Source organism: Stegostoma tigrinum, chromosome 14 (assembly GCF_030684315.1).
Source record: "Stegostoma tigrinum isolate sSteTig4 chromosome 14, sSteTig4.hap1, whole genome shotgun sequence".
NCBI lineage: Eukaryota > Metazoa > Chordata > Chondrichthyes > Orectolobiformes > Stegostomatidae > Stegostoma > Stegostoma tigrinum.
This window is the reverse complement of record NC_081367.1, coordinates 19862323-19887210: the sequence shown is the minus strand read 5'-3', so window position 1 is coordinate 19887210 and position 24888 is coordinate 19862323. Positions and strand designations below refer to the sequence as shown.

The following is a 24888-nucleotide window of genomic DNA, read 5'->3' as shown; positions in this document are numbered from 1 at the left end:
TACAATACCTCGAAATATGAAGTGTACGGGAGCTGTCAATCATTGGAATGAGGTCAGCTAGGTGGAAATCATGGAATACGAGTTCACTGATTGGGCTTGTTGATCTGGTCTAATTGGGAGTCCTGGCTGACTGACAAACCAGGCTGTTGGGGTACTGCTCACTCTAGGAGTCTGTTCTTAGCTAGGTCAATGTCATGTACTATGCACATTTAAGGGTGAATTGGTGATTGGATATTGGTCTTCATGGAGTTATTTCAGATGTCAACACATTCCATTACTTTGTTGTATTAACATAGGATAGTTAACTAAGAGAAAAATTGGAATTTGTACACTCATGTCATATATTTGGTTGAATTTTAATGGCTGCAGTAATCACCCTGTCATCTGGCCAGAAAACCTGAAGTAACTTCACTTAACTGTTTTTGGAAACATCCCAAAATTCATGGTAATCAGCCAGTTCATTGTTTGTTTGTCACCAGGAATTCTGTGCCATTGTGGGCAGAGCAACTGCCTGCAAGAGTTTTTGCTCATCCAGAGAGCTAACAGGTCTGCAATCCTAGCAGTGTCAGTGGGAGCTGTAAAGTTGTTATTCTTTCAACACCTTGCCCCCTCTTCTCCCCATGCTACTGTGCACAGTCCCCAACCCCCGCTCCAGTTTTCTCTTTCTTCTTTTTTTTGTTTGACATTGAATTGTTCTGGAGAATTTTTTTTTGTTTGAATGGCCATTCTTCAGGTACGAGGTTAAACATCGAGAGCATCGTAGCTGAGGCCAGGCTTGATTTTTGGAAGTTTCCTCACCGTTATCATGAATCATGGGAGAGCAGTCAAGGAAGTGAATTAAAGTCCATTTCACCACCTGTTCAGAAGTAACCTTCTACTCATGAAAATGGTTTCATTTCCAATTAAGTACATCTCAATGGTATTCAAATTGTAATTGAGCTGAGATAGGTGTGTTATTTAAGTTAATAATTATTTTGCAACATATTGGGATGTTGCAAAATCTGCTGCAGCCAGGTGCTTTTTCAAAGCCAGAAGGAGAGTTTTTCTCAAGAAGCAACTTATCTTATTTCACAGCATGTGAGCATCCCTGGCAAAATTAGCCTTTGCAGCATTTGGGCTCATCCTTAATTGAGGCACAGGAATAAAGAAAGCTGAGGGTATATGCTTACAATAATACCATTTTAATATAGACATTTGTGATAATTCACTTCAATTTAAGTAGAATTTACGTTCAAAATTAACAAATGCTCAGCATGGAATTCAGTGCCCAAGATTACCATTCCACTTTTCATCCCTATCCCACCTCAACCATCTGTTCTTCAATATTCTAAATGCCTCACTTAGCATTTTAACTAGAATTTATGTTGTCATTGTTAGGCAGGAAAAAAAAACTTGTTCTGTAACAAATAATTTCAGTAACATAGAACCTGTTAGTTTCATGTGCTCTCTCGTTAGCTGTTTGGCATCTAAAGATTTTACATTTGGAGCAATTCCATTGTGAAATATTCTTGCTTTATTCCTTTTTCAATACACAGCAAAATTCTGGATGTGAGTTTGCTCGCTGAGCTGGAAGGTTAGTTTTCAGACGTTTCGTCACCATTCTAGGTAACATCATCAGTGAGCCTCCGACGAAGCGCTGGTGTTATGTCCCGCTTTCTATTTATCTGGTTAGGTTTCCTTCGGTTGGTGATGTCATTAAATAGAAAGCAGGACATAACACCAGCGCTTCGTCAGAGGCTCACTGATGATGTTACCTAGAATGGTGATGAAATGTCTGAAAACTAACCTTCCAGCTCAGCGAGCAAACTCACATCCAGAACCTCAACCTGAGCTGCAAATCTTCTCAAAACTCGCTAACATGGCAAAATTATCAAAAGATTAGAGAGCAAAATTGATTTGTCCGTGAAGGATTCTGAGGGAATTGTGCTTTGCATTGTGGATTAGAGATTTTGAGATTCACTCCTTTATTCTTTCCTCCTTGTGCCCCTTCTATGTATTTCCTTTCCTCCTCGTGTGACAATTTTTATCCCTACTCGGATGCTGATCCCAGGAGACCTGTCACCTTCTGGTACCTCTCCCCAAGTTAATACATTAGTGGAGCAGAGCTTGTGAGCTGTGGGCAAGTTATTACATCTGAACATAATTGTATTCTCACTTTATTTGCATATACCTTGGGGGCAATTCTTCACAATGAAACAGTGAAGGGCTATTGCTGGCATTGAATTGGTACACAGTTGCACTTTAAATGTGCCACTGGCGATGAGAAAGTTAGACAGACCTGTCAGCAAGTGCACTTGCTGGCGAGGGGAAGCAGTATTGCAGAGATGAGGTACATAAAGAGATGAGCATTAAAATTGCAGAGAGAATTCACTAGTTCTCTAAGAGAAACCCTCCGTGAAACTCCTCAAAATTGACATTGGATCTAATTTCAGAAAAAGGCAGTCCACTATGTCTAATAGCGTCCTCCTTTTCCACTCTGGTAACTTCCTCATTAAAATCCTCCAGCTAATCAGCCTGTATGTTCCTGTTTTAATCTTTGTGCCTTTTTTGGAATAGGAGGAATACATGTGCTGATCTCAAATCCATGAAGAACAAAAACAAAGTTGCTGGAAAAGCTCAGCAGGCCTGGCAGCATCTGTGGAGGAGAAAACAGAGTGACCCTTCCTCCAGAACTGTGAAGGTTTTGCCAGAATCTAGGGAATTCTGGCATGTTAGATCCAATGGAATTATCTGAATGGCCATCTCTTTTAAAACCTGAGTGGAAGTCATTTGGCCCAGGGGACCATCAGCTTTTAGGAACTTCTCCAGTACATTATTTGTTTACTCATGTTTAAATTCCCTCTGCTTTTTTCCCCACTGGGCTGTTGTTCCCTATTACTTCCTCCTTTTTCAGCTTCGTGATCTAGAAGAACTTGAATGAATTATGGACCTTCACTTGAATTTCTGTGGACTTGGTACTATACTTGTTGGAATTTATAAGAACGAGGGGGGAATCTTAGAAGTATACAAAGATATATGAAGGGAATAGATAAGATAGAAGCAGGGAGGTTTCTCCACCGGCAAGCAAAACTCTAATTTGGGGAGAGCCTCAAAATAAGGGGGACCAGATGTAGACTGAGTTGAGGAGGAACTTCTTCACCCAAAAGGTGAATCTGGCATTCTCTGACCTGGTGAAGCAGTTGAGCTACCTCATTGGATGCTCTTAAGGCAAAGATTGATAGATCTTTGTACAGTACATGAATCAAGGGTTATGGTGAGCAAGAGAGTAAGTGGAGCTGAATCATGAAAAGATCAGCCAGGATCTTATGGCAGAGCAGACTTGGGGCCAGATGGCCTACTCCTGCTCCTTTTTCTTATGTTCTGATGTTCAGCTGGGGTCAGCTTATTTAGTGCAAACTGGGACATAAATCTAGAGCCTTCCCCTACTGTGTAGCTAAGATTACCAACTTTGAGTGAAGCCATCAAAGGAGTATTTTTTTCCTCTGATCAAGGTGATACTGATCAACCAGTCAGTTCACCCTGTTCTCAGAAAGCCATCATTCGTATTGAGTGGACAAAGCTGGTAAACTGAAATTTTCTTTTCCATTTAGCAATGTTCCTTCTACATTGCTTCTCCTGTTGACACTATGTTTTAATGTAAAGCCACAGTCTTTCATTCCAGTCAAGAGATGCACTATTGAGTTATTAGAATGTGCAGAGAGTTCTGAACAATAATCATGTTGGACTTGCAACGTTTGTTCTGTTTCTCGCTCCATGAATCTGCCAAATTTGCTGAAACTTGCCAGCACTTCCTGTCTTTATGTGGAGAGCTTTCACTCTGAGCCACACCACACTCGCTTTGTTGCTGTGGCTGCTGAGTACAACACATGCTTTATAAGTACAGTAGTATCTGGCCAGTTAGGACTTCCCTGCTTTCCTAAGTCGTCCTCCGCAACCCCGGTTAAGCTAGACGGTTGGTTTATGTGCAAACATTCTCACATTTCATTTGTTTTATTTTATAAAGGAGCAAGTTATGTCTCACTCAAGGTACTCCTCCTCCAGATATTTTTATATTCTTCATTTTCATAGTTTTCTAAATTTGTAGCACATTTCCACTGTCATTACTACTTACAAAATTATTAGGTTGTCAAAGATTCCTAAATACACATAGGAAAGTGAAACCTTTTTTAACTTTTGCCCCCCATGTAAGCCTTGAAGATGCTTCTGATAAATGTAATCTCAGCCAAATTCAAGCTACATCTACCCTGCTGCAATAACATACTTTAACTTCAGCTCACATACTACAGCACTTGTGAAATTTTTAACTTCCTATGTCAGCCATATAATTTGCCAAGTTGGATCACTTTACATTGATTTGCAAGCCGTTGAGTTAATTTTGCACGGTGGGTCCTCAGACCATGAGGAAAGACATTTAATTTTCAATCCCAGCAGTGGCATTTTCTTAGCTCCCCAGTCGAGGGGTTTTCAGTGTACAAAAACATACCAGACTTGCTCAGGTGGTATGGATCGTCCAGCCAATTGAAAGCTATGTCGCTCTTCATTTTACCACTTCCTCCCTTCAAGGTGAAGTCTGAGCATCAGCAGGAAAGCACGCAGTGCCGTGCTATTTCTGGGCACAATATGTGAGTTGGTTTACATTTTACATCATGCTGCAAGTGCGATGAAATTATCCTTTTGTTTTCTATGAATGTGCCTGATCAGAGCTTCTGCATGAATTATGGGCATTATTTGCTTGATATGTTTTTAAAATCTCTTGTATCACTATTGGGAGGTTGGACCAGAAATCAGTTGGATTTGGATTCATTCAGGGAGGGTTGGCCATCTTGTGTAAAGCTGAGAACTATTCCGTGTAATGCACTTGCCCACTCATTTGTTTCAACTTGCAGAATGTGTTAAGAGACTTAAGGTAGCCCTCCAATCAAAAACTGCACTACCAGGTTGCTTGGTCAAGAAATCTGATGATCTGGGGCTTTGAATCCTTTTAGATGAATTGTCAAAACAAGGTTCCACAAATTAATCAATGAATCCAATCAACTTGTGATATTGTAAAGCATTGTTGTACTTAAGCAACCTCTGGGTAGGTAACACCTGAAACCTTTTTGTCCCCTTGGGTATAATGTCAAATTTCTAATGTGTCACAAACCATGACACATTGTCTACTGGAATTATTACAATTGGCTGTTTTTTAAAATCTTACTCACACTTGTTACATGTTAATAATTACCTTCTAGAAATGCAGCCTTGCAGAAGTGACTTTAGTTTATCAGAATTAAAATGAGACTGGATGCGTACAGGTCTAGATTCTAATTTTGTGACAAGTACCGTGACAACACTGCCATGAAATTAAATGTCATTTTTGTAATTAGGCATCAGGTGCTTGCAATTGCAAATGACTATTTTTGAACTCCTTTCCTGAGTATCAATTCTAATGATCTGATTTTTAAACTTTTAGAATCACGCACTGGAAAACAATTTGCATTTATGTAGTAGCTTGAACTTTGTAAAATAGTCAAAGGCACTTAATAGTTATGTTATCAAACTGACATTAGCATAGTTATAGAAGGAGATACTAGGACAGGTGACTGGCAGTTTTAAAGGAGCACTGTTAAGGAGAATTGACATTTTAAGGAAGGAACTCCAGTGCTCCAGGCATAGGCAGTTTAAAGCGAGGCCACCAATCGTTGTTTAAAATTTGAGGAAGAACATGAAGGTGACTTGGAGATATATAGATGCCTTGAAGGTTTCGGGAGAGAGATGAAGGCCAGAGCCATGGAGGAGAGAATTTTTAACGTAAAGCATTGTTGGACTAGAAGATGCCAGTCCGTGGGCACTGGGGAGATGGGGGATCAGGACTTTAGTGCAAGACAAAATATGGGTACTAGAATTTTGGATTATTTTAGGATTACAGTGGGTGCAAAACAGAAGGCCAGCCAGGAGACTTTGGAATAGCCAAGACTGAATATTTCAGCTGGAGAAGAGCTTTGGCAGAGTGAACCGGGACAATCTTAAGGAGTTGAAAGTTGGCAGACTAGTTCATGGAACAGATAAGGAATCCTAAAACTCGTCTTGTGCTTAAATGGGATACTCAAGTTTATGAAGAGCCTGGTTTAGCCTCAGACTGTTGACAGGGAAGGGAATGTTGTCAGTGGCAAGGGAATGACACTTGTCACAAATGCCTAAGACACTGGCTTCAGTCTTTGCGATATTTAGTGGGAGGAAATGTATTCTCATCGGGCACTAGATGTCAGACAATCAGACAGTGGAGTGTTCAAGAAAGATAGTGTAAAGAGTAGAATATTAAAATCCTTGAGCCACATCTGCCATGTGTTTTACCTCCATGCCATTTATCTGCCGTTTCTCCATACCCTAGATAGTCGTACCAGAGAAAAGTCAAGCTTGAATTTTAAGATTGTGACTCAGGGAAATAGTAACATGGTGGTGTTGTCACATGCATAGTCAAGATGTCTAGTCTAATGCCCTGGGTTTAAATCCCATTTTGGTAGCCAGTAGAATTAAAATTCAATGAATGATTCTGGAATTGAAAGTTAGTCTCAATAGTGACCGTGGAACTACCATGCAACGTTATAAAAATGCATCTTATTCATGCCTGATCTACATGTGGCTCCAGACCAACCACAAGATGCTTGGCTCTGAAATGGCAAGCCAAGCTACTTAGTTTTTAAATGCAGTTTGGGACAGGGCAACAAATGCTGTTTTTGTTCGTGCTACCAACATTCTGTCAAATACTTAAAGCCTCTTGTTCTGAATTCTCCTCCAAAGGAAATTTCCATGTTTCCCTTTTATTTTAAATACTTCATTAGTTCATTCCCTCAACCTTTTTAATATCTAATTGAAGAAGTCTGGCCTCATAATTTTAATCCTTGAAACTGTCTTATCACTGGGTTCCAAACAGCCCCAGATGTTTTAAATGCTCATTTGAAAAAAAATTCTAAAGCTGCTTTTTTAAAAACAATGCAAATGTCCTATTGGGATCAGTGATTTCATTGTTTAATTTTTGAAAAAAATATTAATTTAATCTGGATAATGCCAAAGCTGGTAGAGTCCCAATATTATGCTGAAGCTCCAACCACATCTACTTTGCTCGTAGACATTTCCTTTACGCTACCAACATCCTTGCGGATTTGCAAAGTAAAATTGCCAATTCTATTTATTCAAAAAAAAAATTGTTTAGAACATTTAGAAACGTTTAGAATAAGTAACAAAATAACAATTAAGGAAAATACAAACCAGAAGGGAAAGGCAAACATAAAGCAAATGCTGCAAACTGAAATATCAATACATCTGTTGTGCGATTTCTGGGTTGGGTTCCCGCCACACATGAATCATCCAGTACGGTTGGATAAATACTGGTACAAATTCAGCACCAGTACTGCCTTCAGTGCATTAGTTTTGGGTCAACACATAGAGTAGCTAGAAAAGAAGGGTGCAAAGCTTCAAAGAGTGTTCATTTGTATATTATACCTGCATGCAACAAACTGTACAGTGTACATTACTAAGCAGAAAGAGTCATACAGCATGAAAACAGGCCCATACTGACTGTGGTTCCCACTCACCTAGTTCCAGTTGCCTGCATTTGGTCCGTGTCCTTCTAAACCCTTCTCATCCATGTACCTATCCAATTTTTTTTTGTTTTTAGAAAATATTGCTGTTGTACCTGCCACACCACTTTCTCTGGCAGCCCCTTCCACATACACATCACTCTCTGCATGAAGAAGTTGTCCCTCAGGTCCTCTTTAAATTTTTCCCCTCTCACCTTAAACCTATGCCGTCTTGTTTTCAATTGCCCATCCCTGGGGGGGGGGGACGACAAATTATATGCATTCATCCTATCTAAGCCCTTCATGTTTTATACACCTCCAAGAAGATCACCCCCTCATTTTTCGTATGTTCCAAGGAATAAGGTCCTATCCTGGCCAACCCCTCCCTATAGCTCAGGTCTACTAGACCTGGCAACATCCTCAAGTCTTCTTTTGACCACTTTCTTAAACCATGTCTTTCCTATAACAGGGTGACCAAAATGAAATACTCCAACTGCAACCTCACCAATAACTTGTACAACTGTAACATAACATCCCAACTCCTACAGTCAGTGCCTCGACCGATGAAGATCAGGATGCTAAATGCCACCTTCACCCTGTCCACCCATGATGCCAATTTCAATGAACTATGTACTTGTACTCCTAGGTCCCTCTGTTCCACCTCACTCCTCAGGACTTTACATTTACTGTATACATCCTACCTTGGTTTGATTTGTTTGACATCCTTGCAGATTTGCCAAGTAAAATTTGCCAATTGTATTCATTCAAAAAAAGTAGGAAATGCTCAAAATAGAATATTTCCAAATATTTAGAATAGGTAACAAATTAAGGAAAATACAAACCAGATGAGAAAGGCAAATATAAACCGATTGCTGCAAACCTGATGTATCATTATATCTGAATACACTGAGGCAGACATCTGAATATACTCAAGTAGTCAAATAATTCCTTAAACACATTGACTTGAATGAGTGTTGAACTGTCACATAGCAAAATGTTGGGATAGATTCTCCAAGCCTCTTGGAAATGGGATCTGAGGTAGGCAGTGGCCCTGCCTCCAGGAGACTTTCCCAAGATGTGGCTGGGAACCTGGTCAGCTGCCCTGTGTAGGAACAGGCTGACATCACTATTGATTGAGCTTACTGCATCAGGACTCCACCCTGCCCCTCCTCCCTGACACCACCACGATTATCTCAATAAGTTGCTAAGTGCGGAGGCAGCCGAATTAGAGGTTCACCTCTAAGAAGGTTGTATGAAGTGGGCAATATGTCAGTGAGATTTGACATTTTCAAATGGGCCCAAGGCTGAGGTCTTTATTTATTGGAAAAATCAGCCTACTTTTATGTGAATGGTATTTAACAAGACTGCCCCTCACCACTCTCAAAATGGCATTTCCTTTGAATCCCATCCATATTGTGATTATATCTCTTTTAATACATAGAATAAGGGCATTGAAACATATCAGCTGATCAACTTCTGAGTTGGTGCTGGTCCCTTGACTAACAATAAAAAACATCGTTTGAAAACTGACAAAGATTTGGAGGAATATGGGCTAAACAAAACAAGCGGGACAAGTTTTTAGTTCAGAAACATGGCTGGTGTGGACAAGTTAGACCAAATGGTCTGTTCCATGCTGTGTGACTCAATGACTCAAAGAACTGACAATACACGTTTACAGTTGATCTGCAAAGAGCGTATTTACCCAAATCCACCTCCTGCTACATTTAAGCCTGTTTTTGGATTTGTGCCTTAGACAAGTGGAAAGCTTCTTTGCCGCCAGGACAAAGTCCTTTTTATTATCACAGCTAATGCATCAGAGGAGAAAAATCATGGCCTACTTGTCGGTAGCTTTTGAATATACTTTATTTTAAATTCTCCAGACTGCAATTCCCTTTGAAATGCTAGAGTACAGTTATTACCTACAATTAAACTGACTGATGTGTGATTGAGGTAACCAGGTGCAGAGCTGGATGAACAGCAGGCCAAGCAGCATCAGAGGAGCAGGAAGGCTGATGTTTCAGGCCTAGACGCTTCTTTCAGGAATAGGGGAGGGAAGGTGGATCTGAAATAGGGAGGAAGGGGGAGGCAGATAGATGGGTAGAGGAGAAGATAGGTGGAGAGGAGACAGACTAGTATAAGAGGCAGGGATGGAGCCAGTAAAGGTGAGTGTAGGTGGGGAGGTAAGGAGGGGATAGGTCATTCCAGGGAGAATGGACAGGTCAAGGTATACTGCATCCACTGTTCCCGTTTGTAGCCTTCTCCGCATCGGAGAAACCAAGCGGCAGCTTGGGGACTGCTTTGCAGAACACCTACACTCGGTTCACACTAAACAACTGTGTGCCTCCCCAGTCATGAACCACTTTTAACTAACCCACCCCCATCCCCATCACTCCTCGGAGGACATGTCCATCCTGGGCCTCCTGCAGAACCACAATGATGGCACCCAAAGGTTGCAGGAACAACAGCTCATTCTGCTTGGGAACCCTACAACCCAATGGTATCAATGTGGATTTCACAAGCTTCAAAATCTCCCCTCCCCCTGCACATCCCATAACCAGCCCAGCTAGTCTCTGCCTCTCTAACTTGTTCCTCCTCTCACCTATCTCCTACCTACTAACCACCTTCCGCCCCCTTGACCTGTCTGTCCTCCCTGGACTGACCTATCCCCTCCCTATCTCCCCACCTACACTCACCTTTTACTGGCTCCTTCCCCACCTCTTTGACCGGACTATCTCCTCTCCACCTATCTTCTCCTCTCTCCATCTTCTATCCACCATCCATCTTCTATCCACCTTCCCCCTTCCCCTCCCCCATTTCTGATGAAGGGTCTAGACCCGAAATGTCAGCCTTCCTGCTTCTCTGCTGCCTGGCCTGCTGTGTTCATCCAGCTCTACATCTTATCTCGGATTCTCCAGCATCTGCAGTCCCTACTATCATCTGTGTGATTATCACTGGTCAATGCATCCACAAATTTTGGATAACTGCTTTGGGAAATGCACCATTTGACATTAAGAAAACGTTACTGAAAATTTTTGTCACTTAATAGGTGATTTAGTCAGGCACAAATTGGCAAAATAATATATCCTAGTAATCTGTGCCCATTGAGCTCGAAATAAATGTTACTTTGACTGAGCAAATCATGAAAGCACTGCAAATATTTTTGAAAATTTTGTACATAAATTAATTCATGCACACACATTGCCAGATGCTATTTGCTTGCAATGTTAATTAGGGCATTTTGAAGAAGATGGCAGATGCTGGGAGGTGTGTGTATGTGTGGGTGGAGAGTGCCTCAACACTTTAGCTGCCTGCTTGTTTAAACAGGGCTTTAACATAAATCAGCTAATGGACAGAAAAAGTCCACCTTGGTTTTTTTGTCCTTACCGATGCTGCCGCTGCTGATTGGAACAAACTGAGCATCAGGAGTGACAGGCTTCAGGAGCCAACCTATAGGTCAAACACGTTGGACCAGTTTGGTGAAACTAGGTCCCCCTTCTGCTATTAATCAAGCCTGCGCACACAGGGAGATGTGCAAAGGTCTTGAATAAATATATAACCAAACCAGTTTTTTTTGGGTTGTTTGGTCAGCCAATGTTTGTGGAGCTGTCCTTTAAAAGTGAAGCCCGAGTGGGTGAGAGTGGAGCAAGGAACAGCTGCTGGCAGTTAATTGATGGGCTGCAGCTCTCTTTGTCCAGTGAATGGAGTAAGTTTTGTGGCTAAATGCATTCTTCGCAAAGTATTGCATTGTGCCAAAGGCACAACTGTTTCATGGCTGAACAAATCCTTCTAATCTCCCATATGCAGTCCACAGTAGAAACACTGTTGGAAGATGAAAATTCACTATAGGGGCCCAGATGGCTGAGACTTGCTGCTTTGCTGTTTAATGTGGTGTTTCCTAGAAAATGAAATGCAAGTGGAGAAATTGGTATTTCAACTGCTGTATTTTCAAAGTATGCCACACGTGTCCAGTGAGAATTATCCTTCTGCTTCATAAGATAGTTAAATAAACCAGAAAATAAAGATTTGTGTCAACATGTCATTTGTGTGTCAGAAGCTCTTACCCAGAAAGGTCACTGCTTCAGAGAAATGTCTTCATGATCATTTGTCATTGGGAAAGGGCACTGAGTGGGAACTGTTTTCACTTTTCCACTATCAGGGATGAAAATATCAGTAGGTGAGTCACTGTACACTGCTTTTCTGTTCATCCTTGCTGTCAGAATATTGGAAAGCTATTGCTTTGCTAATGCTATGTTGCAAATTCTTCTCCTCACCAATCTCCCTGCAAAATCGCATACACCAATTACTTTTTGGGGAGTATTGTAGAGTTGCATTGTTACCAGAACACTGCTTCTAAGGGCTTAGCACAGAGCTGTTATAACGTAGTCTAATTTCTAAGCAGAAACTTTTATGTGACTGATTATGTTCCCCATGGGAGGATGATTTTGTTTGTTTCTTTGTAAGTAAAATCTATTTTATCATGCCTGATTCTCCAAATCTCTCTGCCCTTATGTTCTGGTAACAGAGTTCGATTTGGTTTGGAACAGAGGGTATTAATTCGAGCGTGCTGTTGTGTAAGGTTGTGAATTACTACTGTTAATCTTGTACCATTTGCACCAATTTTATAATTGCTCAGTATTTTGTAGTCTGGAGCCCACAGCACCAACTCGTGGACTTGCAGCTGCTTTTGACTGACAAAGTACCCAAGTTGTCTCTCTGAAAGAAGTGTAGTTTGCCAATTGTCCTGAACAAACCAAATAAAGGGAAAAACCAAGACTGTCTGTCTGTTCCAGTCCACCATCCGATCAGGACAAGTTTAAGTTAAATTCACCAATGTGGTGGACTATGTGATTCTGTGTTTTAGTCCTGCCTCCAGCTGTCATTACTTTTGTATGTCTGACTTGTGACTGATGGAAGAGGATTTGTGAAGTTACTTCGCTTAAAAAGCATCATAATTTGCATTTTGTTTCTAATGGGAGCATTTGGGGAAGTAATTCTGGAATTTCAGATACTGGTAGTACCACCAGTGATCTTTGGATAAAAATCAGAAATGCTCAAGAGAACAGAATTGGAGAAGCACCGATTACCCGAAAGGATTGAGGTTGGAGAAAATTGTAGAGAAAGGTAGGGGCAAGGCTGAGGGGGGAGAAAAAAAGCTCAGTTGAAAAATCTAGACATTACCATATCTGAGTAGTTTTAGGTTGGTGAGCTCTAAGTTAGTGAGGAAATGGGTGATAGAACTTAATGCAAATTAGGACCAGGTAGCAGGCTTTTGATGGCATCAAGAGAATATAATATGAGACAGAAATTCTTTGAATAGGCAGTTTTTAAAAAAAAAACATGCATGAGGGTTTCAGCAGTGGATAAACTCGGGCAGCTGTGAAGTTAGGCAGAAGTAGGTGCTCTTTGTGATGGCACAGATACATGATTGGAAACTCCTCTTGAGGTCCAAATGGCGATTTGTGAAGAGTGCATCAGGAGCAGCGACAGAGTCTGCCTAGGCAACACATTGTGTTTAAAAACAACAGTCCATTGCTAGATGAATAGAAGTATCTTGCAGTTTAGCACTTGAATTTCTGCACATTGGCAAGGATAAGCTAGACAGAGTGGATGATTTGGGAGAAATGAACAGGAACAGAAGGAGAAGACATTGCAAGTGTCCCTATATTGTGGAGCTGGAGAAATGCAGCAGGAGAGGAGCAAGAAAGTCCAAATTGAATTTGCATGGAGAGGGAGAAGAGAGCCAGGAAGTAGAAGGAGAAATGGTGGAGCTGGGGGAAGGTAGGTGGGATGGTGATAGGTAGTGAGGATTGACCAGTGGGAATGTTGGGGCAGAAACTCCACCCACCACTAGCCTAACTCTGTCCACAGCTGACACCGTACGGCCCACCACCTTGTCAATGTTGCTCCACCCATTGTCTCCACAGCCAGCAGCTCCAGAGGAGACTGTGTAGCATCCAGCCCTGCTGTGTCTTCACCATTCTCCCCCCGCCCCCGCTTTGCTGAGGACGAACGGTCAGTCCTCAGTAAAGGGCTCAGCTTTGTCTCTTCTCACCGCCCTCCCCACCCCCACCTCCATGCACTCCAGTGAATACCAGTCACGTTTGGACATTGAGCAATTCTTCTGCCGCCTTTGCCTCTGCGCTTACTACTTTAACAGTGAGCGTGAGCCTAACCCTTCCCCTACTGAACCCCTTCTCCTGCCTCCAACATACCCCCTTTTCCTGGACATCACCCCAAGGCCTCCTACCCTCCCTGGACCTCTTCATCTCCAACTGCCATCGAGACATCAATCGCCTCAACCTCTCCATGCCTTTCATGCACTCCAACTTCTTCCCCTGCAGGACGTGCAGCCCTCCGCTCCAATCCCAACCTCGGCATAAAACCCGCGGACAAGGGAGACGCAGTTGTAGTAAGGCACACTGACCTCCTACATTGCCAAGGCCAGGTGCCAACTCTCTGCCACCTACCGCCTCCTTGATCATGACTCCAACCACCAAACCATCCACAACCTCCAGGTGACCTCCCACCCACAGCCTCCAACATCATTGTTCCCCAACCCTGCACCACCCTCTTCTATCTCCTTCCCAAAATCTACAAACCTGACGACTGCCCTAGTAAATCCATTGTCTCCGCCTGCTCCTGCCCAACTGAACTTAACTTATCTCTACTTATCTTGACTCCATTTTCTCCCCCCTTGGTCCGGCAACTCCCTGCCTATGTCTGTGACACCACCCACACCCTCCACCTCATAACTTCTAATTCCCTGGTCCCCAACATCTCATCTTTTACCATGGACATCCAGTCCCTATACACCTGCATTCCCCATGTCCTAAAAGCCCTCCGCTTCTTCCTGTCCCGCAGGCCCGACCTGTCCCCCTCCACGCTAACACCCTCATCCACTTAGCCAAACTCGTCCTCCCCCTCAATAACTTCTCTTCCAATTCCTAACACTTCCTACAGACTAAACCCCACCTCTTTCTCCGTTACATTGATAACTGTATCGGCACCGCCTCGTGCTCCCACAAGGAGCTCGAACAGTTCATCCACTTCTTCAACATCTTCCACCCCAACCTTGAGTTCAGCTGGACCATCTCTAATACCTCTCCTTCTTGGACCTCTGTCTCCATCTCCATTCACCACCGAGAAAGCGATATCCATTTCAAGCCTACCAACTCCCACAGCTACCTAGAATACACCTCCTCTCACCCATCCTCCTGCAAAAATGCCATCCCCATTCCCAACTCCTTTGCCTCTACTGCATCTGCTCCCAGGATGAGGCATTTCTCTCACGTACATCTCGGATGTCCTCCTTTTATCAAAGACTACAAATTGCTCTTGTGCTTGCTTCTGTGCGCCCCCGCCCCCGTGGTCAAGAACGCCTTCAACCATGTCTCCCATATTTCCCACAACTCATCCCTCACACACTCCACTCCCTGTAATAACAACCAAAACACAATACACCTTGCCCTCACCTACCACCCCAACAACCTCAAGATTCAACGCATAATCCTCCAACACTTTATGCAATCCTACCCCACCTCCAAAGACATTTTTCCTTCCCCACCCTTGTCTGCTTTCCAGAGGGACCACTCTCTCCATGACTGCCTTGTCCGCTCCACGTTCCCCTCCAGCCCCACCACACTTGGCACTTTTCACTGCAACTGCAGGGAGTGCTACACCTGCTCCTACACCTCTCCCACCTCATCCACATCCTAGGCACAAAGAAGACTTTCCACATCAAGCAGATGTTCACCTGCACATCTGCTAATTTGGTATACTGCATCCACTGTTCCCGTTGTGGCCTCCCCTACGTTGGGGAAACCAAGCGGAGGCTTGGGGACAGCTTTGCAGAACACCTACACTCGGTTCGCACTAAACAACTGACCTCCAGTAACGAATCACTTCAATTCTCCCTCCCATTCCTTAGTCGACATGTCCATCCTGGGCCTCTTGCAATGCCACAACATTGCCACCTGAAGCTTGCAGGAACAGCAACTCCTATTCTGCTTTGATACCATTGGGCTGCAGGGTTCCCATGTGGATTTCACAATTTTCAAAATCTCCCCTCCACTAACGCATCCCAAAGCCAGCCTGGCTTGTCCCTGCCTCCCTAACCTGTCCTTCCTGCCACCTATCCCCTCCTCCCCACCTCAAGCTGCCCCCCAATCTCCTACCTACTCTCCTCATCCTGCCCCTTTTGACTTGTCTGTCCTCCCTGTACTGACACATCTTCCCACCTATACTCACCTTTTACTGGCTCCATCCCTGCTTCTTTGACCTGTCTGTCTCATCTCCACCGATCTCTCTCCCTCCCTCCCTGAGGAGGTTCTAGGCCTGAAACGTCAGTCTTCCTGCTCCTCTGATGCTACTTGGCCTGTGAGTCGGCCCTCTTGCTCTGCTGCAGGACTCGGCCCACTGACTCCAATGCCACCAATGGACTCAGCCCATGCTCGCTCTACTCCCACTGCCTAACTTGGCCTGCGCTTGCCCTGTCACTGCCACAGGCCTTGGCCCACGCGTTCAACTCCCACTCGGGCTCTGGCTGCAATCCATCTCCCTCAGCTCCACTCTCCAGGTAGGGCAGGGCAGTGAAAAGCTTGGAAGGGAAAAAACACAAGCTACAAAGGGGAGAAAATCAGAAAGAGAAAGTAAGGGGCCGGCCACCCAAGGAGCTCTGACTGGAGCATCCTATCTGCCTCCATCTTGATTTTTGTTTGTCGAATCAACTCATTCAACTAACAATTCTATTACTTAGTCACAATAAATTGCATCTTGTCAACTGTCTAACATTGACATTGTAGTCACTACCGAAAAACTTCAATATTTAATACCTTTTGGGTAACAAAATAATCCAGTGTTCACAAGCTGTAGTAGATGATTCAGCATTCAATGGGTAATGCTGTTTTTCCATATCCTTGTCCAGTTGTCCTCAATGCTTTACACTGAGCTCTCAACTCCCAACCAAAACTCAGATCTCTGAAGCTTGTATGCAAGAATACATACCTTGTGTGCACACCTGATTGGAATGCTGCAACATTTGAGTTAGTGGTTGACGAGGATGATTCTTTGACAACAAATGAGACATTTTCTGAATGTTTCTGAGTACTGTACTGTAATCCACAACCATGATATTAGCTGTCTGAACCTGCATGGCAACAAGCTGAGCAGGGATTGCAGCTGCCTGAGCAACTCCTGCAGCAATCAGATGAGTATCAGCTGCTGAGACTGCAATACAAATTGAGTTATCAGCAATTAGACACTGCATTTTGGTGGGATCACAAGTGCACAAAGGGATTTGGTCAGCATTTGAAAGCTAGAATAACTCTGTACATACACATTACAAGTCCCTTGAGCCTACTCCACGGTTCAATAAGGTTATGCCTGATCTAATTATTCCCTTTTTCAAATCCATCCCCAATAACCTTTCAACTCCGTACTTCTCAAGAATCTATCCAACTCTGCCTCAAAACTGTACAAAGACTCTGCCTTTCCAAAGTTCAAGAGGATTCAGAAGAGATTTACCAGGATGATGCCGGGTGTGGAAGGTTTGAGTTATAAACTGGGGCATTTTGCTGAAGTATAAGATTTTGAGTTTACCTTTTTTATAGAGGTTTATAAAATCATGAGTGGGGGGTGGGAGGTAGATAATGTACAGTTTATGGGAAGTGTCTTTCCCCTAGAATGGGGATTTCAGATGACCGGGCATAGTTTTAAGGTGAGAGGAGAGAATTTTCAAGACATGGGGGGTGGTTCATGTGTGGAATGAACTTCCTGAGGAAATGGTAGATGCGGGCACAGCTGCCATGTTTAAAAGACACTTCAATAAGTATATGAACAGGCAAGTGTTGGAGGGATATGAACCAGTAGCAGGCAGCTGAGACTAGTTTACTTTGAGATCATGTTTGTCAAAGATGATTCTGTGAGGAAAGTAAACTCTACATCTCCATCTTTGAAGAATAGTACCTTATTTCTAAATAACAGCCCCACATTCTATATTCTACCAAGAGGAAATGTAAATATCCCTGTCAAGACCTTTCAGGAACTTCGATATTTCAAGCAAGTGGTTTCTCACTGTCTAAAGGCCAGCAGATACCAGCTTAACTGGTGCCATTTTTCCTCAAGACAATGGCCCACTAGAGGTATTTGTCTCAAACCTGCTCTGAACTTTTTAGTACACTTATTTAAGTAAGGTGGTCAAAATTGTACACTGTACTCCTAGTTTTCTTGCCAATGCTTTCTATAGCTGAAGCATAACTTCCCAACTTTTGTAATCCAATTTAAGAGCCACAAATAACATTCTGTAAAAATTATTTAGAACTTTAGATTGGCGCCCTCAAGTCAATCTTTAATTGTAATTGAAGGGACTCTCTTGTGATGTAGTGGTAGTGTCCCTACCATGAGCCAGGTGGCCTGGGCTTGAGTCCCACCTGTTCCAGAGGTGTGCCATAATGCATCGGAGTCAAGTTAAATCAAAATATCTGGAGTTGTAATTGACTGAGATCTTACAACTACGCCATAAACATAATGTGCATCTTTTGTATGTTTCCTGCTAGAATAGATACTTTCACGTTAAGTCCAGTTGTCAGATCGTTGTCCACCAATAGGATATTTTATATCCCCTTTACAAGTTATTTTGCACTTGTCTTTTGAGCCATGAGCAACCCGATCTTCTGTCCCTTCATCCAAATCTTTTAGATCCGGTGTAAAAAGTTGAGGCCTCAGCACTTATCCCAGTGGCGCACTGCTTGCTTCATTTTGCCAACGCAAAAATGAGTCATTTATAGTAGGAGCTGCAGATGCTGGAGAATCTGAGATAACGTGAATACAGCAGGCCACGCAGCATCAGAGGAGCGGGAAGGCTGATGCTTCAGTCCCAACCATAACTGAAGAAGGGTCTAGGCCTGAAACGTCAACCTTCCTGCTCCTCTGCTGCTTGGCCTGCTGTGTTCGTCCAGCTCTACACCTTGCTCTCTCAATGAGCCATTTATGCTACCTTTTTCCTGTCAACCAGCCAGTCTTTTCCCACACAAATATTTCATCACCTCCGCCATGAGACATTATCACCCACAATACCTTTGAAATGACTCCTTGCCAACTGCCTTTGGAAATTCACGTCCAGTATGTACACCAGCACTCGTTCATCCATAGTACGTGTCATTTCTTAGAACTTCATTAAGTTTGTTAAATGGATTTCTTTCACAAAATTATGTCGACTCTGCCTGATCATCTTGAACTTCTCTAAGTGCCCTGTTATTATATCTTTAATAATAACTTCTAACATCTTCCCTGTAACAGGTTTTAATCTAATTGGCCTGTAACTTCCTGTCCTTCTGTGTCTCTCTATTTCTAAATAAACGAGTTACATTTATTCTTTTACAATCTAATGGTGCCTTTCCCAAATCGTGGCAATTTTGGAAAACTAAAATCAACACTTCACTATCTCACTTATCACCTCCTAAGAACCTCGGCTGAAGGCAATTCATGCCGAGAACTAGGTTTATAGGTATAATCATCTTTTGATAGCATCCGTCCCACCAGTGACCATGGTCTGTCTCAACCATGGCCGTTACATTCACAGTCAGCACCATCTCCAGTTGAAGCAGGTGTATCTTCCTGTGTCTGGTAACCCCTGCTCCCTGTCACCTTATCCCATAGGTCAGAGAGATGTGTGTCAGTGAGAGCGATGCAATGCGTTTGAGGAATGTGGCTGTCATGGTTGTATAGCTACAGATCCATGGCTTGTTCCAGCACCAAGTGTGTGAGGGCATGGTAAAAGGCATTAGGCATGAGATCTGATTGATCTGCCAATCTCAGTAATGTACATGTATTGAATTGAGCAACAATCTGAGGTTAGTCATGCAGCTGGTGAGCAATAGAATTTGAAGGTACATTCACTGACCTTGACCACTCTTGAGATGCTCATGATTTGACCCTTTGTATTGCCCTCTGCATCTATCTGCCTCCTTTGCCTTTTGGAGCATGTGATTGAAGGGCGCATGTCCCCTGTGATTTCTTCTTCCATTGAGATCTCCAGTGCAGCATGGAAAATTTGTGGAGCCTGCTCCCCCCACTGTGCCATTTTTCATTGTTTTCCAGAGTAGATTCACTAGCTGTACAACTGCCAGTGTCAGTTGCAAAGTGTCTCCCTTTGAAGCATGTGGGCTAACTTGCTAGCACCACTTAAAAAGGTACAGATCGGTATAGAGTACATATTGTGCTTATTCGAATAGGCAGACAATGCAGTAATGATGTCCTTCCTACAATTCAATCAACAGGTCCAGATTAATTGCACCTCTCAGTCTGCACATCCATTTTCAGTTTTTTTTTTAAATCATTTACTCCCACACTATCCAGTATGGGCTACTTTTGACCTGATAGTTCTTGTCAGATTCTTAAAGGAAGAAAACTTTACATCGAGAATTTCAGAGCTGAAGGTATGGCTGCTAAAGGAGAAGCAATGAAATCCGAGATGCTCAGGTGGACAGAATAGGATAAGTGCAGCAAACTCTTATGATGTGGAGGAAATTAGACAAATGGAATGATGAAGTCATTTAATAACAGTCTGAGTTCTTGGCTTTGTGAGCTGTAGGTAGGATTTATATTTCCGTGGGATTTCCCAGAGAACGTCAGACATTTGGTTTAGGAACAGCTTATCGTTGCCATAAATTATGTAAATTCTTTCAGCAACAGCTGGACATTCCTACTATTTCCTACTAAATGGAAATTTTAATCATCTGATTCAACCACTTTCTTCCAAACAGTAGCATTATTATTATCATCTAAAGAGAACAGTGGACCAATTAATGCAAATTCCACCCTCTAAAATCTTATTCAGTTGCTGTTTATCAACCCCGCAAGGTAGGAGTACACCCTAGTGTTACATATTGTGCATAATTATTGGGGATATATTGTGTGCTTACAATCAACAGGCTTACAATATCATTTGGAGCAAAATTATAATGACCATTCTGGGTTGGAGAAGATCTTCTATCCAGTTTGCCAACGTATCTCTTTGTGCATTTTAATAGCAGTATACCTCCAGAAAATGAAATACTTCATCAACTACTGTTACACGAAAGCACAGTTATACAGTCGAACATTATACTTTGCAATCTAGACTGACACTGGCTGCTAATCACATATTCGAGATCCTGCATGCCAGCATTTTATCTTCCAGTGATATATGACAACAAGTAACTTTTAAGGAGTGCCTGAGGGAAGAAAAGGTGATAGAGAAGTCAACACTTCTGAGTATAGCTGTGCTTTCCTGTAAATGGTAGTTCATAAACTATTGAAACAAATCTGCCTACTGAGTAACTACAGATCCTCAAACAGTCTGTGTATCTGTCCTCGTGAGATAGATAAATTTGCATAACTACACACAGAACTGCAACGCTACCTTTCAAACCAAGCTATAGTTGTCTTCCCAAATTGACAAAGTATGGACAGCTGCTGCTTTGCGCCGTGACAAAATGAGACCTTCCCTGGAGAGTCCTCTGGCACTAACGAGGTGTGCAGCAACTTCCAGGTTTCAGTGCACATACCAAGGCCCAAGTCTCCATGGTGATGAACATTTCCATTCAAGATAAGGTGGAACTGGATGAACATAACAGGCCAAGCAGCATCTTAGGAACACAAAAGCTGACATTTCAGGCCCAGACCCTTCTTCAGAAAACTGATGAAGGGTCTCGGCCCGACACGTCAGCTTTTGTGCTCCTAAGATGCTGCTTGGCCTGCTGTGTTCATCCAGCTCCACACCTTTTATCTTGGATTCTCCAGCATCTGCAGTTCCCATTATCTCTGATCATAACATTTGTATTCACCTGTATTGGGATTGCAAAATCTGGGTGATCATCTCCCTTATTCTGCTGTGGTTTACCTGATAATATTCTCATGATGCTTTTTGGAACCATTTATATTCTGTTAAAAGGTGCTAAATGAATATAAATTGAGTGGGAGTCTTTTCTCTTCAACCTAATTACCCAAAATTAAATGATATTTATCTCTGCATGCTTTTTCCTACCATGAACATCCGTGACCAAAACAAGTATTCATTACCATGACTGTGGTACACCCACAAAAGACATTTCCTCAAGTATCATCTATTTCAGAAATAAACAGTGCTGAAGGATCTCCCATTAGCACTTCAATATTGGGAGGCTATCTTCCATTCTGAACTAAACTTTGGCCACTTCTTTGAAAAACATATTGGGTGACTATTTCCAACATGGTTTGGGATCTAAATAGACCCCAGAATTGTTGTCCTAAACCCTCTACAAAATGTCCTGCTCCGTTTCCATTTCTGTGCTCTGTGTATTTCTACTCCAGAATTATCAAATTACAGACAAGAAAATTTATGACTAAGCAGAGTGAAACTGTCAACATATCCTTTTATTAAAACAAAATGTTAACTTTTTGGAATTGAAACGTAAGGAATATACCTCATTTGACGAGATCAGTGGATATGTCTACTTTAAATGAAGTCGGGTACACCTCCATGGTTGAATGGGTTTCATCATGAAACCCATAAAATAGGGGTTTTATTGTTCAACAATTAGACCTGCACTAATGACCTGCTTTTGGCTGTAAAACACCCCCACAGCCTCATCATTCATTCACCTGTTTCTGGATTGCTAATTTAGTGGCTTATATAGGAGATTTAACATCCATTTTGAACTGCTGGCAACATGTTGTCAACAAGAGTGTGTTTTATTTTGGTTTGTAGGTCAGTCCCATCCCAGGCTGCTGCTGTTCCTGCTACAGGAGGGCCAGGAAATCCTGGAGATGGAGGACCAGCACAACCAGTCAATACCACCAGCAACAGAAGGCTGCAGCAAACACAGGCTCAAGTTGATGAGGTAAGTTCAATTCCACTTGTGGCTGGGCTGGGGAAAGGGGAACTTAGGCCACTGACATTTGTTGTAGTTGATCTGGGGAAGAAGATTTGGCAAAGGAGGTGGTTTTAAAACTACAGCCAGGTGCCTCATATTTCCTTAATGTGGACAAAAGGACACTTCACAAACACTTCAAAACATGGCTATTACTAAGGCACTGTTGCTAAAGCGGAAAGCTTTTAGAGCACGGTTAGTCGGAGCACTGCATGAAGTTAGCTTATGGGGTTTCAATAAAAAGCCAAATTACTAGAGGTACTGTTTAAAATGTCAAGATAAGCCAAAACAATTTACTGCTTCTGAGTATTTTCTGTTGACGTATGTCTAGGAATATATCCTCAGTCTCATCTTCTAAAAATGAATTATGGTATAAAAGCAAGGTTTTTAACAGTCTGTTTCCCAGTATTGGATCTGAACACCGTATTTGCATAACGTTGAGCGAACTCTGCATCCTTGGCCTGAAATCTTTTCAGCATTTTGCCACTTTTATAAGTCACCCACTAGGTGGCCCTAAGTTTCCATCTGAGTTGGTGAGGCTGACAACCGCGAATGTTGTAAAATCTTTTAGCCCCTGAGCATTACCTACACACAGACCCAATTGAAATAGACCATAAACATTTGTAGATTTTTCCAAATGGATTACAGACACAAACCTGATTTCAATACTCACGTTGTATTTATGTTAAATGTTGTCTCACCGTGCTTGTAAGAATATTGAGACATTTTGCAACTTTAAAGCCTAAAATCATCTTAGGTAACTGGAAAAAAATGACTACTTTGGCTCCTGGTCCATAAAGGCTTTAAAACACATTTTAAAAACACGTTCAATTGTTTTTTGAAATACTGCTTAAATCTTGATCTGTTTTAAACGATGTACTTTTATATAATTGCGAACAGCACAACATGTGGTATAATTCATCAACAGAGAAGAGGACATTAATTTTTTTTGTTTTTATGCTTATTGTTTTCTTGCATCAAGAAATGGAGGGAAATATATGTAAACAATTTCTGACATTGAATCTAATTGATTTTTGACAACTGGACTGATGCTCCCTACTCCTTCCCTGCCTGTTAAACCTAAATAACATTAAGTTGGACAATTTTGGTTTATTAATTCATAGATTGTGGGCTTTGCTGGCTGGGCCAGCATTTATTACCGGTCATGAGTTGCCTTTTGAGAAGGTGGTGGTGGTGAGCTGCCTGTTTGAACTGCTGCAATCCATTTGGTGTAGGTCCACCCAAAATATCATTAATGACACTGAAGGAGAGGTGATATATTTCCATGTCTGGATGGTGAGTAACTTTTGGAGATTGTAGGTTTTGTTCCCATGTAACTGCTGCGTATGTGCTTCTCGATGGTAGTGGTTGTGGGTTTGGTAGGTCCTATCTAAGGAGCCTTGCTATATTTCTGCAGTGCATCTTGTGGATGGTATACACATTGCTGCTATTGAGAGTCAGTGGTAAAAGGGGTGAACACTTATGATGTGGTGCCAGTCAAGTGTACTGCTTTTCTTAAATGGTATTCAAAAATGTGAAATGATCCATTTTGGGAGGAGGAACATTGAAAAATGATCAGGCATATTTGACCTGATGCCATGACATTTCATTGGACCCATTGTCTGCCAGACATGCCTGAGGAGGATGATGATGATAGTGTATGGGATATTGCACAGTCTGAAATTGCAATTCCTAACCGTTTATAAATCTCAACCATCATCTACTGAAATGCAAACTTTTACAACAGAGAAATCCCCCCTCTGCCAGGTAAATAATGGCTGTAATACCTGGGATCAGTTGAGTGGCACATTTCCAGGGCATTGACATCTCCTAGATGTGGAGAAGCGAAATGTTTTCTTCATTCACTGCCTGTTACAGTCCCCTCTTTTTACCTTCACAACCAGCAATACAACATTGAAATATTTACGTGGGTAGAAAGGCGCACATGAATACTGAAAAATATCAGGGTGATGGACATTTGGACTTCATGGGATTATGAATTATGCTGCTGCTGTTATGGAAGGAGTTGCTAGACATTTGTGCAGTTAAGGTTCCCAATTGGGAAGTAATATTCGAAAAATGTATGCTACAATTTATTGCACGGTTTTAAAAAACATTGCATTTTATATAGCACCTTTCACAACCTTTAGGATATCCCTAACTCCTTCACAGAAAATGAAAAACTTCAGAAATGTAGCCACTGTTGTAATGCAGGAAATGTGTCAGCTAGTTTCTACCATAAGACGTAGGAGTGGAAGTAAGGCCATTCGGCCCATTGAGTCTACTCTGCCGTTTTAAATCATGGCTGATGGGCATTTCAACTCGACTTTCCTGCACTCTCCCTGTAGTCCTTAATTCCTTGATCAAGAATTTATCTCTGCCTTTAAGGCATTTAACGTCCCAGCCTCCACTGCACTCCGTGGCAATGAATTCCACAGGCC

At 42.3% G+C, this 24888-nt stretch overlaps 1 protein-coding gene across 1 annotated transcript in view; it reads left to right on the top strand.

Moving 5' to 3' along the window:
* vamp2 (vesicle-associated membrane protein 2) overlaps positions 1-24888 on the top strand; it is a 118450-nt gene that overhangs the window by 80049 nt on the left and 13513 nt on the right. The window contains exon 2 of the mRNA XM_048542275.2: positions 22285-22417. Coding sequence (XP_048398232.1) covers positions 22285-22417 — 133 coding nt within the window. The remainder of the gene's footprint in view (positions 1-22284; positions 22418-24888) is intronic.